This window comes from Motacilla alba, chromosome 15 (assembly GCF_015832195.1).
Source record: "Motacilla alba alba isolate MOTALB_02 chromosome 15, Motacilla_alba_V1.0_pri, whole genome shotgun sequence".
NCBI classification, from domain to species: Eukaryota; Metazoa; Chordata; class Aves; order Passeriformes; family Motacillidae; genus Motacilla; species Motacilla alba.
In genome coordinates, this window is record NC_052030.1 from 1,548,361 (window position 1) to 1,563,162 (window position 14,802).

Here is a 14,802-nt window from a genome sequence, read left to right on the forward strand (position 1 = left end):
AACATGCTGCTCTTGTCTGGGCACAGGATCTGCTCCTGGTCCTCCAAAGGGTGCTGTCCTTCCTGCTTGGGGAGCAGAGTTGTGCTGTGCACAGTCTGGGCCTTCTCTGTCACCCAGAGCAAGCCATGAACTGCAGTTGTCTGTACCAGGATTAGAAACATTGAGGAAAATGAGTTTTCAGTGCTGTCAGATTTAAAGCTTTCAGCTGCCAGCCGTTATTTTGGCTCTAATGACAGCCATTATTTTGGCTCTAATCACAGCCTTTGACTCAACAAACATTCTCTACAATTTTTCTTTCCACTAAGAACCAAAACCTGCCTGCCCTGTGATGGATTTCAGGTCCTGTGAGACAAGGTGTGACATTCAGCTGCTTGCCCAGTCACTGTTTGGGAATGTTCTTTGCCCTTTTCATGAAAAATCACTCAAGTGAACCTTTAATCAACCTTGTGACTGCTGTACGCACAGACAAGCACCTGCTCTCCCTGAGCTTGGATGTCCTGTTGTGGATGGATGGTTTTCTTTCCTGACAAGTGGATCTGACCATCATTTTCAAGAAAAGTTTTTATATAACCTGTCCAAATACTGGATACCATGATCCAGAAGCTTTGGCAACATGAAGTTCCTACTTTTCACTGCCTAGATGATAGGGCTCATATCAGGATCGTCCCTGCCAGTCACTGAGGACTTAACCTGCCTTATTCCCTTTCCTGTTCATGTAGTTTGGGAATCCTTATCTGTCCCAATTCCATTTCAGAGCACAGAGGCATTAGGGAAAGCAGTAAAGAGAAGTAATGAGCCCAGTGCTGAGGGGAAATAGGAGAGAGGACACAGCGATTCCCACAAGTCTCAGACCATCTCAGGAAACTGAACCGAAGAAAAATAGGAATTCTTCATCTCTCCTCTCCTCCCTGCAGGGTTTCCAGGTGCTAGTGGAGACTGAGTGGCTGGATTTTGGCCACAAGTTTGCAGATCGCTGTGGCCACGGGGAGAATTCGGACGACCTCAATGAGCGCTGCCCGGTGTTTCTGCAGTGGCTGGACTGTGTCCATCAGCTCCAGAGGCAGTTCCCCTGCTCCTTCGAGTTTAACGAAGCATTCCTTGTGAGTTGGGAGATTGCTGGGTGATACACTCCTGCTAAACACTGCTGGAGAGCCTGGGGACAGATTTTCCCACCTTTCTGTGTCCGAGGCCAGGTTGGACAGGGGTTGGAGCAACTTGGGATAGTGGAAGGTGACCCTGCCCATGGCAGGGGGGGAGAATGGATGGGCTTTAGGGTCCCTTCCCACCCAAACCATTCCATTTTTTATATGTCTATGAATATGTTCTATATATGCTCTCACCTGATAAAGGGAACAGGAAAGCTGCCCAGATACAGGGGACAAAAGCACTTGTGTAACCCACAGGGGCTGTTCACTCTCAAAAGCAGAAGCCTCAAGGACTTCTTTTAGACTTTAAAGAAATAAATTATATTAATTGAATAGTCACACCTGAGAGGTGTAAAACATCCACAAAGTCTGAAAAAACCCTTCTTACTGCCGATGCTAACTCCCCCCTGCTTGGATCTTGTTTTGACTTGAATACTCCTCCTCTAAAAACAACCTGCTCCGTTCATTTTTTTTCAGTTTCTTCACTGAAAATGTGTAGGATACAGGAGCTGTGCTTACCCATTTTGGAAGCAGACAGCATTCCTATTAGGCATTCACCCAGGATGGTCCAAGTCAGTTCTCAGATCTCTGGGGAAGTGGCAGTCGTGGACTGCAGGACCAGTAGTCTGAAGAGTAGAAGTTTTTATGAAGTGTCTGATCCACTCAGAGATTTAAGGCACATTCCTGTGATTGTGGCTGACTGGAATTACGACTTGCCAGCTCAGCCATGTAACTGAGCCCATGTACAGTCCTGGAGCAGCTCAGTTGTGAAATGAGATACAACAGGTAGTAACTGGCTTCACAGCACACTGCTAATCTCCACGGGCTGAGAGAGAACATACCCGTGGTGTGCTGGCCTTTGTAGAGTGAACCCCTAATTTATTGCAGTATTGAGCCACTTGTCTTCATTTAAACATCTGAATAATCCCAAGGAAGTCATTGATATGCCTGAAGTTAAGCTGGCATTTGTTAGGCTGGGCCCAGCATGGAGTGATTAATGATCAGCATTTCTGTGCTGCATGAATGTTTAGTAGCAGAGGAATCATGATTCTGCTTTGCCTGGCCTGCAGGGCAATGAGTTTGTATCAACATGACTTGATTAGGAACAAATATTTTGTCTTTCTATGTTATGTTTTTTCCTGAATTTGTTCAGTTATGATTTTAAAAGATTCCTCTCCCGTTGCATTCCTGTGCAATCGGTTTGTGGGGAAGTATGTGGGAAATGCCGGGGGTTGGTGTGGCAGCCCTGGGGCAGGGTTTGCTCCGGGAGGGGAAGGGAGCTGAGGCCGCCCCGTTGTGCCAGCTGACAGTGCGTGTGTGTGGCTCTGTGCAGGTGAAGTTGGTGCAGCACACCTACTCCTGCCTCTTTGGAACATTCCTGTGCAACAATGCGAAAGAGAGAGGAGAGAAACACACTCAGGAACGGACCTGCTCCGTCTGGTCTTTGCTGCGGGCAGCAAACAAAGCCTTCAAAAACCTGCTCTACTCCTCCCAGTCGGAATCTGTATGTACCCCAGTCCCCTCCTGGGGGAGAGCCCTGGGGGGGCTGCCCCAAACAGCATCGTGCACATGGGGTCCCCTGAGAAACACCCCAGCGGTGGCACCTGGTGACCTGGGGTTCCACCACAGCTGAGGTGGTGGCTGCCCCATCCCTGCAGGTGTGCACGGCCAGGTTGGAAGGGGCTGGGAGCAACCCAGGGTAGTGGAAGGTGTCCCTGCCCATGGCAGGGGTGGCACTGCATGAGCTTTAAGGTCCCTTCCAGCCCAAACCCTTGTGTGGTTCTCTGAGCTGTCACCACAGACAGAGAGGTGATTCCAGAGCAGCTCAGCTCCCCCTGACATTCATCTTGGAACATCCAGCTCAGGCTGATGTTTGAACTCCTGGGTTAATTTTGCTGATATTTGGGGAATGTCAAATGCCACCTCAGAAATTTCTCTGTGCTGGAAAGGTGCTTTCTGTGACTAAATGTTTTATTGTTTGTAACAGAAAACAGTTCAGTGTTTGATAAATAGAGCTCTCTGGAGAACTGAGCTGTGTCAGAGGAGTGACACAAAATTGCCTGCAAACCTAGACACTGTGTCTAAATTCATTTTACATCTGAACAGAAAAAGTGGCTCGGATTATTTAGTGTATCTTTGTTTCTCTTGATACCTTCAGGTTTTTACTTTGGCTCTGTTTAGGAGCTCACGGAAGGTTCTGGGAAGGGGCTCAGTTGGGTGTTTGCTACAAGGTCACGTGAAGGATTCAGGGGTGCAGAGCATGGGCAAGAGAGCAAACACCAAATGACATCATGGTTAGGACTGCAAGGACTTGCATAAATATTTAAACCCTTTTTATCTCTTGAAGTATCAGATGTCATAAACTGAACTGTAAGGACTGTGCAGTGGCTTTGTATATGACGGATGTGGCTTTCAGTTGTTTCTTAGAGCAAAACTAAACCCTGGCTTAGCAGGAAGGAGTTTTATGCCCACAGTAGTTGTAAAAAGATAGAATTTTCTACTCCCCTGAGCCCTTCTTGGCTGAGTGTGCCCTGGCTCTGGGCTGTCATTGCAAAGAGCCCTTGGAGCCTTCCCACCTGACACTCCTGGGGAGAGTTCATGAGGCAGAGCAGACACAGCCTGGGGGGATCTTAAAGCTGTGGATGCCTCTAGATTTCCTTGAGAATGCCAGGAGGAGCATGGAGAGGGCTCTCACAGTGACTGTGGACAGGTCTGTCCTTGGGCTGCCCTTCTGTGCTCTATCCCACATGGCCCCTGTTCTCAGGAAATACTCACAAGGACACTCCTGCACGTGGGAGTTCAGGTAATTTCCTGGTTTGAGTTCATTTTCTTGTGGTTTTGCTTCAGGCTGTAAAAGGTGCCCATGCTGCAACTGCATCTCTTATAGAGCCAGAGCTGTTTAAGAGCAGCCACCCCACAGCCCTTCCCCTGCTCAGTGCCAGGGAAGCTGAGTGTTCAGAGAATCACAGAATATCCTCATTTAGGAAGGGACCCACCAGGATCATCCAATCCAACCCCTGGCCCTGCACAGGGCATTCCAAAATCCCACCCTGTCCCTGAGAGCGTTGTCCAAATGCTCCTGGAGCGCCGGCAGCCTTGGGGCCCGTTCCTTGGGGAGCCTGAGCAGTGCCTGTCTGGTGGAGCCAGCTGTTACTCTGCCATTGCCTGCTTTTCCATGGGAAAGTTGCTTGGAAAAGAGTGGAATTACTAAAATTGTTTTTTTAAGTGAAACTGTTTTTAATGTGAAGCAGAAAGCTGTTTTTAAAGTGAACCAGAAAGCATATTCTATAATCAAGGAATTCCTTTTAAGAGCAAGCTGCCTCTTGAAAGAACTTCTGCATGCACTGAATATGCACCCATGAGTGCCTCCTCTGCAGCCAGGCTGGGCTGTGGTGGACTGGGGTCCATGGAGTGAGTTCAGCTCCCTCTGGCACGGTGCAACACAACACACAGGGGAACCTCAGCACTCGTAACGAGCCACTGAATTCCATGAGGTGTGCCGGTGTAGGTTCACAGAGAGCTCATTGCAGGAGTTCATTCAGGAGGAGCTGAAGGCTGGCATTTTTCTGCCTCTGACAGAAGTCATTCTAGCCCCAAGTGTGGCTGACAAAAAGCTGTCACCCAGCTGAGACCTGTCCAGTGAACTGCCCCGCTCAGAGCTGAACTTCTCCTGCTGGGAGGCAGCAGCTGACCCTTCCCTTGTGCTGCCCTGCCAGGTGCTGTATCCCGTGTGCCATGTGCGGAACCTGATGCTCTGGAGCGCTGTTTACCTGCCCTGCTCCTCCCCCTCCACGCCCGCCGACGACACCTGTGCCCCGTACCCTGTGCCAGGCTCTAGCCCCGAAGAGCAGCCTCTGGGCAGGTGAGCCTAGAGCCCAGAAATCCCATCCTGTAAAGTAAGATCAACAGAGAACGCTGGGGATATGAAAGGAGAATGTTTGGGTGGGAGGGCTGGGTTTCTCCCGGGTGTATTGGCGGAACTGTGGGACTGAGCTGCCCAAGCACAGCCTGTCTGTGGGGTGGGTTTGGAAGCTGTCACGTTTCAGGGCTGACAGCGTGGCAAATAGAGTTAAACTTTGGGAGTCACATAGCCAGAGAGAAATCCTTCTATCCTCGTGGGATATAAGCTTTCACTGGTTATCTTGAATTAGAGTTCTTTTTCAGTGTTGCATAACCATTTCTTTGCTTGTTGTACAGTGACTCTGAGCACATGTTAATTAGGAGGTGTGACCAGGCTGTAAACATTGGGGCTTGCTGGTAAAGGGATTAATCTGGGCATGTTTGAAGTCTGGTTTAATATATTTTCCTCATGGCAAATGAAGTACTGAAGCAGCTCTGCACTAGAGGTGGTTGGAATGCGCTCCTGGATAATACTTCCCACAGTCCCTTGGCTAGCAGATTGTTACTGTCCTAACTGGGGGGGTGGTTTTGAACCACAGTAGCTCAATGTTACAAAAACATCCTCTGATCTGGGGGTGGGATTGTTTGTCCCTTTGCAGGCTACCAAAGACAAGATCCTTCGACAATCTGACGACAGCCTGTGACAGCAGCGTGCCTACAACCAACCGCCGGAGCAGCGACCCCAGCCTCAACGAGAAGTGGCAGGAGCACCGCCGCTCCCTGGAGCTCAGCAGCCTGGGCCCCCCTGGGGACGACCCCTTCGAGGGGGACGGGCTGGGCAGGCAGGGCAGGGCCCCCGTGGGGGCAGAGCTCTCTGTGGCAGCCGGGGTGGCAGAGGGACAAATGGAGAACATTCTGCAGGAGGCCACTAAAGATGATGTTGGGATGGAGGAGCACTTGAGGGGTGGCCCGGAGGCAGCAGGGAAAGGGGATGAGGTTGGCCTGGATAAGGAGAAGAGAGCTGACAATCTGTGTGGGGAAAAGGCCGAGGCGGATACAGGTACCGTAACGAACAATCCCGCAGCCACCCCACACCCAGCCTCACATGGTGCTGCAGAGCTGAAAGGACAGCAGGACGAGCGCAGCGACCCCAGCAGCGCTCTCCAGAAGGCACCTCAGGGGAGAGGACTGCAGGCTGTTCCTTCCGAGGGCTCTGGAAACAGAGATGCTCCGAACAACACGGAGGAGGAAGGTCTTGGGAAAGGTGAAGGAGGAGCGGAGAGCCTGTGCGGCACGGCCCAGGCCAGCCTTGCCATCCCTCTGACAGCCCTGCTGGAGGAAAGGACATCCAACATCGAAAGCTCCACGGAAACCTTAACAGAGACCGAAGCAAAGCCCGAGCTCACGCCCAGGGCTCCGTGCCACAGGCGTCACCCCTTCGACAACAGCGCTGACGAGCTGTCCCGAACTCTGGAGAACAGGCCGGAGGGGGAGTGCATGATAGAGCTCCAAAAACTGGGATCAAGAGTGCATAGGACTTCTGGTAGCAGCACCACACACCTCCCGATGCCTTCCCCTTGTGCCTTGCCTCTAGCAGACCGCAAAGATGAGCTGGTGTATAATGGGGAGCTGGAGCTGGAGAACAAACTGGTGGAGAAACCCGTGGGATTCACGGCCCCGAAATTCCCCGCCACCAACGGACACTGCGTCAACGGCGAGGACGGGCGGATCAAGGCCTCGCTGAGCCGGCAGGTGTCCACGGCCAGCTGCAGCTCTGCTCAGCTCCACCTGAGGAACTTGCACCAGAAATGGATGTTCAGCCAGCTCGGGAAGCAGCCGGCCAGCAGCCCGGACCAGCCGGCCCGCAGCCACCTGGACGATGACGGGATGCCCGTCTACAGCGATGTCATCCAGCAGCGCCTGCGCCAGATCGAGACGGGCCATCAGCAGGAGGTGGAGACCCTCAAGAAGCAGGTGCAGGAGCTGAAGAGCCGCCTGGAGAGCCAGCTCCTCAACAGCTCCCTGCGGCTCAACGGCGACTACGGCGACGAAGTGGTGAGTGAGCATCACTGGGCTGAGCACGGAGCTCACCGAGCCCTCAGCTCCTGGCTCACGGCTCAGGGCCTGACTTTGGGCTCTTACCGACCTCTCCAGGTCATCCTGAGGAGGGCAAACACTGCCAGAGTACCTGATAGTGGCAGATGCTGGTGACTGATACTGTCACCAAACTTCAGATTGAGCAGAAAGGTTTATTTCCAGATGGGTGTTGCACAGCAGCTCACACACCCCTGGCCATACCTAAACACCTTCCCTGGCCTCGGTAAAGCCAACCAAACCCTTGGTTTACCAGGCCTCTGTCAAACCAAACAAACCCCTGTTTACTGCTGTCTTCACATAGGGCAAAGTAATTTTCCTGTGCCATTTTTGGCACAGGAGCATAGGATGATCCCTTGGTTCTCTGCAGGTCCCAGGTGCACTGGCAAGCTCTGTGAGCTCAAACCCATCAGGGTCACACCATCCCTTTCAGGTACTCCAGGCTCAATGACTGGAATAAATTTCTAGAGTTCTAAATAACTGGAATAAATTACCTGAGCTTTTGTGGTGGCTGTATTTCAACAAGGGTTTTTCTCTCAATGAATTAAGGATTTTAAGGGAGCTTTTAAACTATTTGTGCTTTTATTTGGAAGTGTTTAAAGTTGTAAAAGTAGAGACTTCTGTAGAAAATTGTGCTTTCCTGTGGGTTTGAGCATTTGCCTGTAATTCCTGAGGCTGTCGCAACACCCATCAGAAATTTCCTTTGCCTCCATGGTTTATATGCCTGCAAAATTGAAAAAAAAAACTATTTGTAAGAGGTTCCCAGCTTCTGTTTGTTGAATTCACTGTTAGAAGTGGCAGAGGTGCTGGATAGTCCCAGGTACGTTTGTTGTGAAAAATCCATGGAGCCTTCTTGGCTCTTCCCATCGGAGATGCAGCACAAGGTGCTCATTGGGCTCAGTGTCACTGCTGAAAGCTTGAATTCCTTGGAGAAATTGGGTGCTTTGGTTTAATGGACTCTGCTCCCATTTTTAAGGGCCTTCAGAAGCTGCAGTGTAGGGCTGGCAGTGCCTCCAGAAAATTCCCCATTCTTAAGGACCTGATCTCCACCTTCCGTTTGTGCCTCAGCTTGGGACTTGTAGGTTTTCCTCTGGAACTCCAAGATTGCCCATTCCTCAGGCATAAAAATATATTACCTCAAGATTTCTTGCTATTTTCACATATTATAAGAGCTGGCTGAGTTTTAAGTGAGTTACAATCCACCTCTACCTGGATGGACTATATTAAGGAAGCATTATTCCCAAAACCTATACATAGAATACACATGGCTCAAATTCTGAGTTTCCCATTTGCAATTTGGCTTGTATTTTCCAGAATCTTTGCCAACAAAAGGATATCTGTATTACTAATTATAGTTTTGAAACTGAAACACCCTTGGAAAGGAATCAGGACCCTGGAACTGGAGCCACAGGGAGCAGGTTTTGGTTAATTACCCAAAGCCTTCCCAGAACTCCGCAGCAGAAACTGGATTCTAAATCCACTCTGCCTCACATCATCCCATCACCAGAGGGTCCAGCCCTGCCCTGTTGGGGTTTCTGGGTTTTATTTGTGTGGAACAGGGATCTGGGGGGTTCCGTTCAGCTGTGTTTGTTTGCCAACAGACGTCTATTCCCGACTCGGAAAGCAATCTGGATCAGAACTGCTTGTCTCGCTGCAGCACAGAGATTTTCTCTGAAGCCAGCTGGGAACAGGTGGATAAACAGGATACAGAGGTACAGACTAAATCCCTGTAAATTGCTCACTCTGGGATAATCCTAATTCAAATTATTCTCCAGCCTTTGGTTGCGTGCCACTTCTTGGGAACTGTTTTCCTTGCGTTCCGCTGGTCTCGCACCTGACATACCAGTACCTGTGCCTATGAGCCCTCTGCTGCGCAGCCTCTGGGAGCTGGGGAGGGGGCTGAGCTCAGGAGCATGGCCACCGCCCTGTCCCTGACGCCCTGGCCGTCCCCACAGGTGACGCGGTGGCTCCCGGATCACCTGGCCGCGCACTGCTACGGCTGCGACAGCGCCTTCTGGCTCGCCAGTCGGAAACACCACTGCAGGTAACGGGAGAGGAGGAGAGGGACCGGGCCCTGCTCTGCTCCCTGCCACCACCAGGGACACAGCCCCTGCCCCGGGGCTCCTGCTGGGCGGGGGGGCTGCTGAGGGAGCAGAGCAGCTCCTGCTGCTCAGCTCAGTCCGTGCAGGGAGGTATTTAAAAGCCACAGTTGGTGTCTGCTCCACTCCAGCCAAAACAGATCCCACCCTTCTTTCCCCACACTGGATTTGGAGGCAGTTTAGATTTATACAAAATAGAGCTTTGTCCTCTTAGCATTCAGAAATTCAATATATGAGTACATGAAATACAGGAATAGCATCTTCTTCCCATTGCTGGTTGGAACGCTGCTCCTTTCCTTCTCTAACCTTTCTCCCCTTTCCATTAACTTGCTCCTACAGAATCTGAATGGGACACCTGTGTGAGGTCAAGGTTTTCTGGATTATTCTTTGCCAGACCTGTTGCCACTGAGGCTGCAGCAGCTCAGGCAGCAGCAGGGGCTTGATGAAGAGCAGGAGGCAGAGACCACATGGCTCAGTATGCTGAAGTTAAAGCCAGAGACTCTCTAGTTATAGTTCTGTTTCAAATAAATTCCTGTTCCTGGTTTCTGAACATGCAAAAACTATTACAGGAGCCATCATTTAAATAAATCTCAGTTACCACATTTTGAAGCTCTCCTGCTTTGTGAAGTTGCAAAGAGTTATGAACATAGTTTTGAGTTTGTGTCTGGTTTATATTTTGCTCCATTTAGTCTTGTGAAGTTAACCAAACCCAGGGAAGAAGGAGAAGAATCTGAATTTTTTTTTTTTTTTTACTATGCCCACTGTGTTTGTACAAATTTGTATCCCCAGGGCTCAGTTCCCTAAAGCTGATCTTGGGACTAATCCCAGAGCCCGGATACACACAGGTCAGCCACAGCCCCACAAGGAGTTAAAATGGACTCAGGGTTTCAGGTCTGGCTCAAATCTCCCTGTAGGTTCTTTGCTCCTTCACCTTCCACATGTGCAGTGACCCAGCTGTTGGTGAGACCAACACCACAAGTATCTCTGTGGTAAACATTTACAGCCCTCCCTGGGAGTGGAAATGAGTTGAACCCCACAGTGTAGACCTTGAGCAGAGTCAAACCTTCCAGCTTCCTTGGTTGCCAATGTTTGCTCCCTCTGCCTGTAGCCCTGAGCTCTCTCTCCTCCCTGCAGGGGCACTGACCGAGTTGATCAGCTCTGGTGAGCATTTCCAGCAGCCTCTGTCGTTGTCCGTCAGCCTTTCCTGGGTGACTTCTCCCAACTAACTCAGCTCTTCTCCCTCTTTGTTTCTCACTTGCCTGGAAATCACCAGAACTAAGCTGGGGGTGGCCAGCACGAGCTGCTGGGGGTTGGATCTGTGTGAACAGCCCTGTCTCCTCACAGAAAGGCTTTTAGGACTTGGCTTTTGGGAGCTTGACTGGGATGTGGCTCAGACTAACACTCACTGTCAGTCCATGTGTGTACTGCTCACTGACAGGAGACTGTCCTGCAAATTTTATGCATTTATTTTTGATAATTTCCATTTTTTCCCCATATTTTTGGGAGAGGGCCACGTGTTACCAAACAATTCCAGTATTGCTGTGCAGGGTGTTGGCAAAAACCTGCCACTTGTTTTAGAAGGACTGAAAATCCCGTGGCTGGAACAGGTGCCACAGAGCTGGTGGAGGGTCAGGATAACCAAAACCCGATGAATATCTGAGATTTGGGATGAGGAGGAGGCGTGGGGAGTGTAATTTTCAGCCCCCCTTCCTCAATGAGCAACATCCCTTTTCCAGCCTGTTTTTTAATGTCTCTTTTTAATCTCTGAAGCAAAGCAGGGACCACCGGGATAGAAGGATGAGCTGTCCAGAGCTTTCCAAAGCAGTGTCAGAGCACCATTGTCTAGGATAAAACAACACAAACCCCAGCATATGTTAGGAATGGTGAGCTCCAACAAAGAGATCCTTGTTTTAATCCCTCTGGTTGGTTTTCCCCTCGTCCATCAGTGAGCTACTCTGGGATAACCATTCCTTGAGCAGCGAGACGGGGCTGTGGGAGCTGTGTGGCATCTCCCAGGGCTGTTCCCACTCCTGCAGGTGCTTCTGACAGGGATTTCCAGCAGGTCCCTCCAGTCTCCAGAACCTCTGCAGAGGCTGCTCCCTGTCAGCCTTCCCGTGTCGGGGTTCTGCCTCCGAGACCCGGAGCGCTGTGTGGAGCTGAGGAAATGAGCCCACTGAAGTGGGAAATGGGATTTCTCTGCTGTTTCTCTGCCCGTCAGTGACCAGCAGCTGGAAATCTCCTCTCTTAGCAAGGAGGGATTAATCAGAGCTGCTGGGTGTCAGCAGAATTCCCTGGCAGTCTCTTGGCAGCAGCAAATCTCCAGCGCAGAACAGCGACAGCACCAAATCCTGATGCCAAAGAGTTAATGGAGAGGGCAAAACGCAGGTCCTGGAGTGCTGCTCCCAGCTCCTTGTAGGGATTGAGGAGGACAGGGCACACAGGGCTCCTGGGTTTCGAGGGGGGCTGCAGAAGATCATTAATGACTGAGCAGTAATGAGGTGCATGTGCCGGTGCGGCTCCGCCAGTGCCGGGAATGCTGCGCGTGCCCACCTGTGCATGGAACACCTGCCTGCCCACCCCGGGCTTTGCATGTTCCTCCTTGGCTCGGTTTCCTGGATGCAGGAGTGTGGGACTTCCGGAGTGGCTGTGGGGGCAGTGGGAGGATGGCAGCGACCGAGGGCTTTGACATTTCCATGTTTAAACCTTTCCAGCTCTGAGCAGAGTCCGGCCTGCTCCCAGCACTGCCACATCCCTCCTGTGAGCCAGGGCTGGATCGGCTGCGTGAGCAGGGCCAGAGCCCCCCATTCCCAGTGTTCCCCACATTCCCCACGGCCTGGCTCAGAAGGGCCCGTGGTGGCTCTGCTTCAGCCCCTCAGCCCTGTGCCCCAGCGTGGCATCGGCATCCTGCTGGAGCCCCTTTGCAGCACATCCAGCCTGGAAGTGTCCGAGGCCAGGCTGGACAGGGCTTGGAGCAGCCTGTGACGGTGGAAGGTGTCCCTGTTCATGGCAGGGATGGGACTGGGTGAGCTTTAAAGTCCCTTCCCAGCTAAACCATTCCATGGTGAATGGCAGAGAGCTCTCTGTGTGACAAGAGGGCACAGCCTGTCCAGCCTGGCTCAGGGCAGTGCTGAACAGAGGCATTTAATGACCTGCAATTCCACGCTGGCCCTGGCTCCATGCTCCTTCCTGTGCCCATTCCCTGGATCTCTACTCCATCCATAGGAGGGAGGAGCACAGATGTTGGAGCTGTCCCTGCCCATGCCCTGGCCTGTAGGGAGGTATCTCCCCCATCCCGGCACTGGGAACATCTCATTTTACGCCTCAAGTAACTTTGTCAAATTCCTTCTGATCGTTTCCATTTCTCCTCTGTTCCCGATGCAAGGAATTGTGGCAACGTGTTCTGCTCCAGTTGCTGTAACCAGAAGGTGCCCGTTCCCAGCCAGCAGCTCTTCGAGCCCAGCAGAGTCTGCAAATCCTGCTACAGCAGCCTCCACCCCGGCAGCTCCAGCCTGGACCTCGAACTGGACAAGCCCATCACTGCCACGTCCAACTGAATTCCTGGCCTGGGAGCGGCGGGGGAGCAGCCGAGCCGAGCCTTCCCCCGGACACGCGGATCCCGGGCCCGAGGCCGGGAGGCTGCGCGTGGAGCCGGGGCCGTGGGCGCCGCTCGGCGGGACAGACCTCGAGGATGTGCCGCTGGACCGCGGGGTGCTCCTTGTCCAGCTCGTCCCCCTTTCCTGCCTGTCCTGTCTGTGTGTCCGTGTCCCCGCGCGTGCGTGTGTGTATATATAATAATATATCTGTTTGTTTGCGGGAGGGTCCTGGAGGTGGGAGGGAGCTGGTGAGAGCCAGGATCCCTGCGGGTATTTATCTGTCCCACTGTGGAACTGCTGCACACCGAGGATTTTGGGGAGCAGGGGGAGCCGGGCCGGCCGGAGTGCAGAGCCTGAATAGCTGCAGCCTCCAGTGCTTTCAATCACTCCTGTTATTCCAAACCTGAAACTGCTGTTCGGGAACCTGTTGCTGCTAGAAGAGGTGGGAATCTCCTTCCCCAGAGACCTTTTCCCTCTCTGTTCTCACAGTGGCTGCCCGAGGGGTCTCAGTCAGAGCCTGCACTGGCGGCTCTGTGGGGTGAGGTCTGAGCCCTCGCAGCGGGAACACCTGGAATGCTGGCTCAGGAATGCACGTGCTGTTGGCGAGAGCAGAGCCAGGCGTCACACCGGGCCTTGCCAGGCGTCTGACCGTGCAATTCCTGCTTCAGTCCAACTAGGACAGGAGCAGACCTCTGCCTTGTCCTCGCCCCATCCATGTGAGTCCCTCTGGGAGCAGAGCGTTGCCACGGTCAGGTCCTGGCAGGTCACTCGCACTTTACTGGACGATCCAAACTGACGGAAGGCGGCCGGGACCCGCCGGAGTGGCGGCGCTCGGCCTGCGTGGGTTGCGCTGGTGCTGGGCACCCTCCTGGGATGCTCCTCCTTTCCCAGGCTGTGTTCAGTGTACCCCAGATAGGAAAAAGCTGCCTGAGGAGCTTAAAACAATCCAAAATACGTTATGGATTCCCCTTCCTCCTTCTGTCCCAATCAGACTCACCTCACTGAAGGGTGAAACTCCCAAATACCGTTTGTAACCAACTGGTAGGTGCTCATCCCTTTCCCTTCCCATAGATCCTGCTTAGTGCAATCCGGCCAGGAGGAAGAGTAGATCCTGCTCACGGTGCATTCCCTAGGCAAAATCCCAAATTCTCTGTGGTATTCCCAAGAATCCTGCTGGAGTATTTGAGAGTTCTAGATACAACAGCTCAAAATCCAAGAAACCTTGGGAAGGGAGCATTTCCCTTCCCTGGACTGTCACAATCACATCATCCAAAGGGAGGGTCACGTGGAGAAAGCATCTGGCAGAGCTCAGTGGGTCTCGGGGGAGACGCTGAGGTGGTTGGACTGTGCCCTTCCCACCCTGCCAGGATCCGTGCGTGGCGTGAATGCCCAGGAAGGAGGAGGCTGCGTCCTTGTGGGAAAGGGGTCTGGGAACGGACAGAGCATCTTGGGATCTCCCTGGCACAGGTCTGGAGAAAGAGACACTGAAGGTGAAGTGAAGGATGGCGTTTCCAGCAGAGGCAGGTTTGGGATCTGTTCCTAACCCTGCGGTGGGGGCTGGAAGAGAGGCACAGGCATCGCTGTTCCGTGCAGAGCGGGACGAGGGTGGCGAGGGGCAGGTGGCAGGGCCGGGGTGGGGGGACACCCCAACCTTGTGTGGCTTTGGGGTGCAGAATCAGCCGGAGCCTCCGCACGTGCCAAGAGGGTCCGCTCCGGGCCGGGGCTGGGATGTACAGTGTGAATAAAAGCTTGCAGCTCTTTAGGCTTTTTTGGATCGATGAAGCACTTTTTTTATTAATATTATTTTTTCTTTGTATGTAAAGGAGGAAGCCGTCTCTCCGTAGCTGTGTACAGAAATAACCCTTCTCTCCGCAAGAGAGTAAAGTGCTCCTATATTTTTCATTTTTGTCAAAAGCGAGAAGTAAATACTTTAGAATTGTTAAATATATAAATAAAAGTGAATAAAGTTTAGACTTTTGCATGGGAGCATTTGCTAACACACTTTCTAATTTTTTATTTTTCTTCCCTGTC

The 14,802-nt window shown here is 52.2% G+C and overlaps 1 protein-coding gene across 10 annotated transcripts in view; it reads left to right on the forward strand.

Annotated features, from left to right (window-relative positions):
• MTMR3 (myotubularin related protein 3) overlaps positions 1-14,757 on the forward strand; it is a 74,983-nt gene extending 60,226 nt beyond the window's left edge. For 5 of the 10 annotated variants that reach the window (XM_038152750.1, XM_038152752.1, XM_038152753.1 and 2 more), the window contains exons 14-21: positions 915-1,100; positions 2,479-2,649; positions 4,862-5,007; positions 5,645-7,040; positions 8,681-8,791; positions 9,035-9,123; positions 10,313-10,339; positions 12,561-12,732. In XM_038152750.1, the coding sequence (XP_038008678.1) occupies positions 915-1,100; positions 2,479-2,649; positions 4,862-5,007; positions 5,645-7,040; positions 8,681-8,791; positions 9,035-9,123; positions 10,313-10,339; positions 12,561-12,732 (2,298 nt within the window). Of the gene's footprint in view, positions 1-914; positions 1,101-2,478; positions 2,650-4,861; positions 5,008-5,644; positions 7,041-8,680; positions 8,792-9,034; positions 9,124-10,312; positions 10,340-12,560 lie in introns of all 10 variants that reach the window. The other 5 variants (XM_038152756.1, XM_038152751.1, XM_038152758.1 and 2 more) reach the window with 5 other exon arrangements.
• The last annotated feature ends 45 nt before the right edge of the window (positions 14,758-14,802 follow it).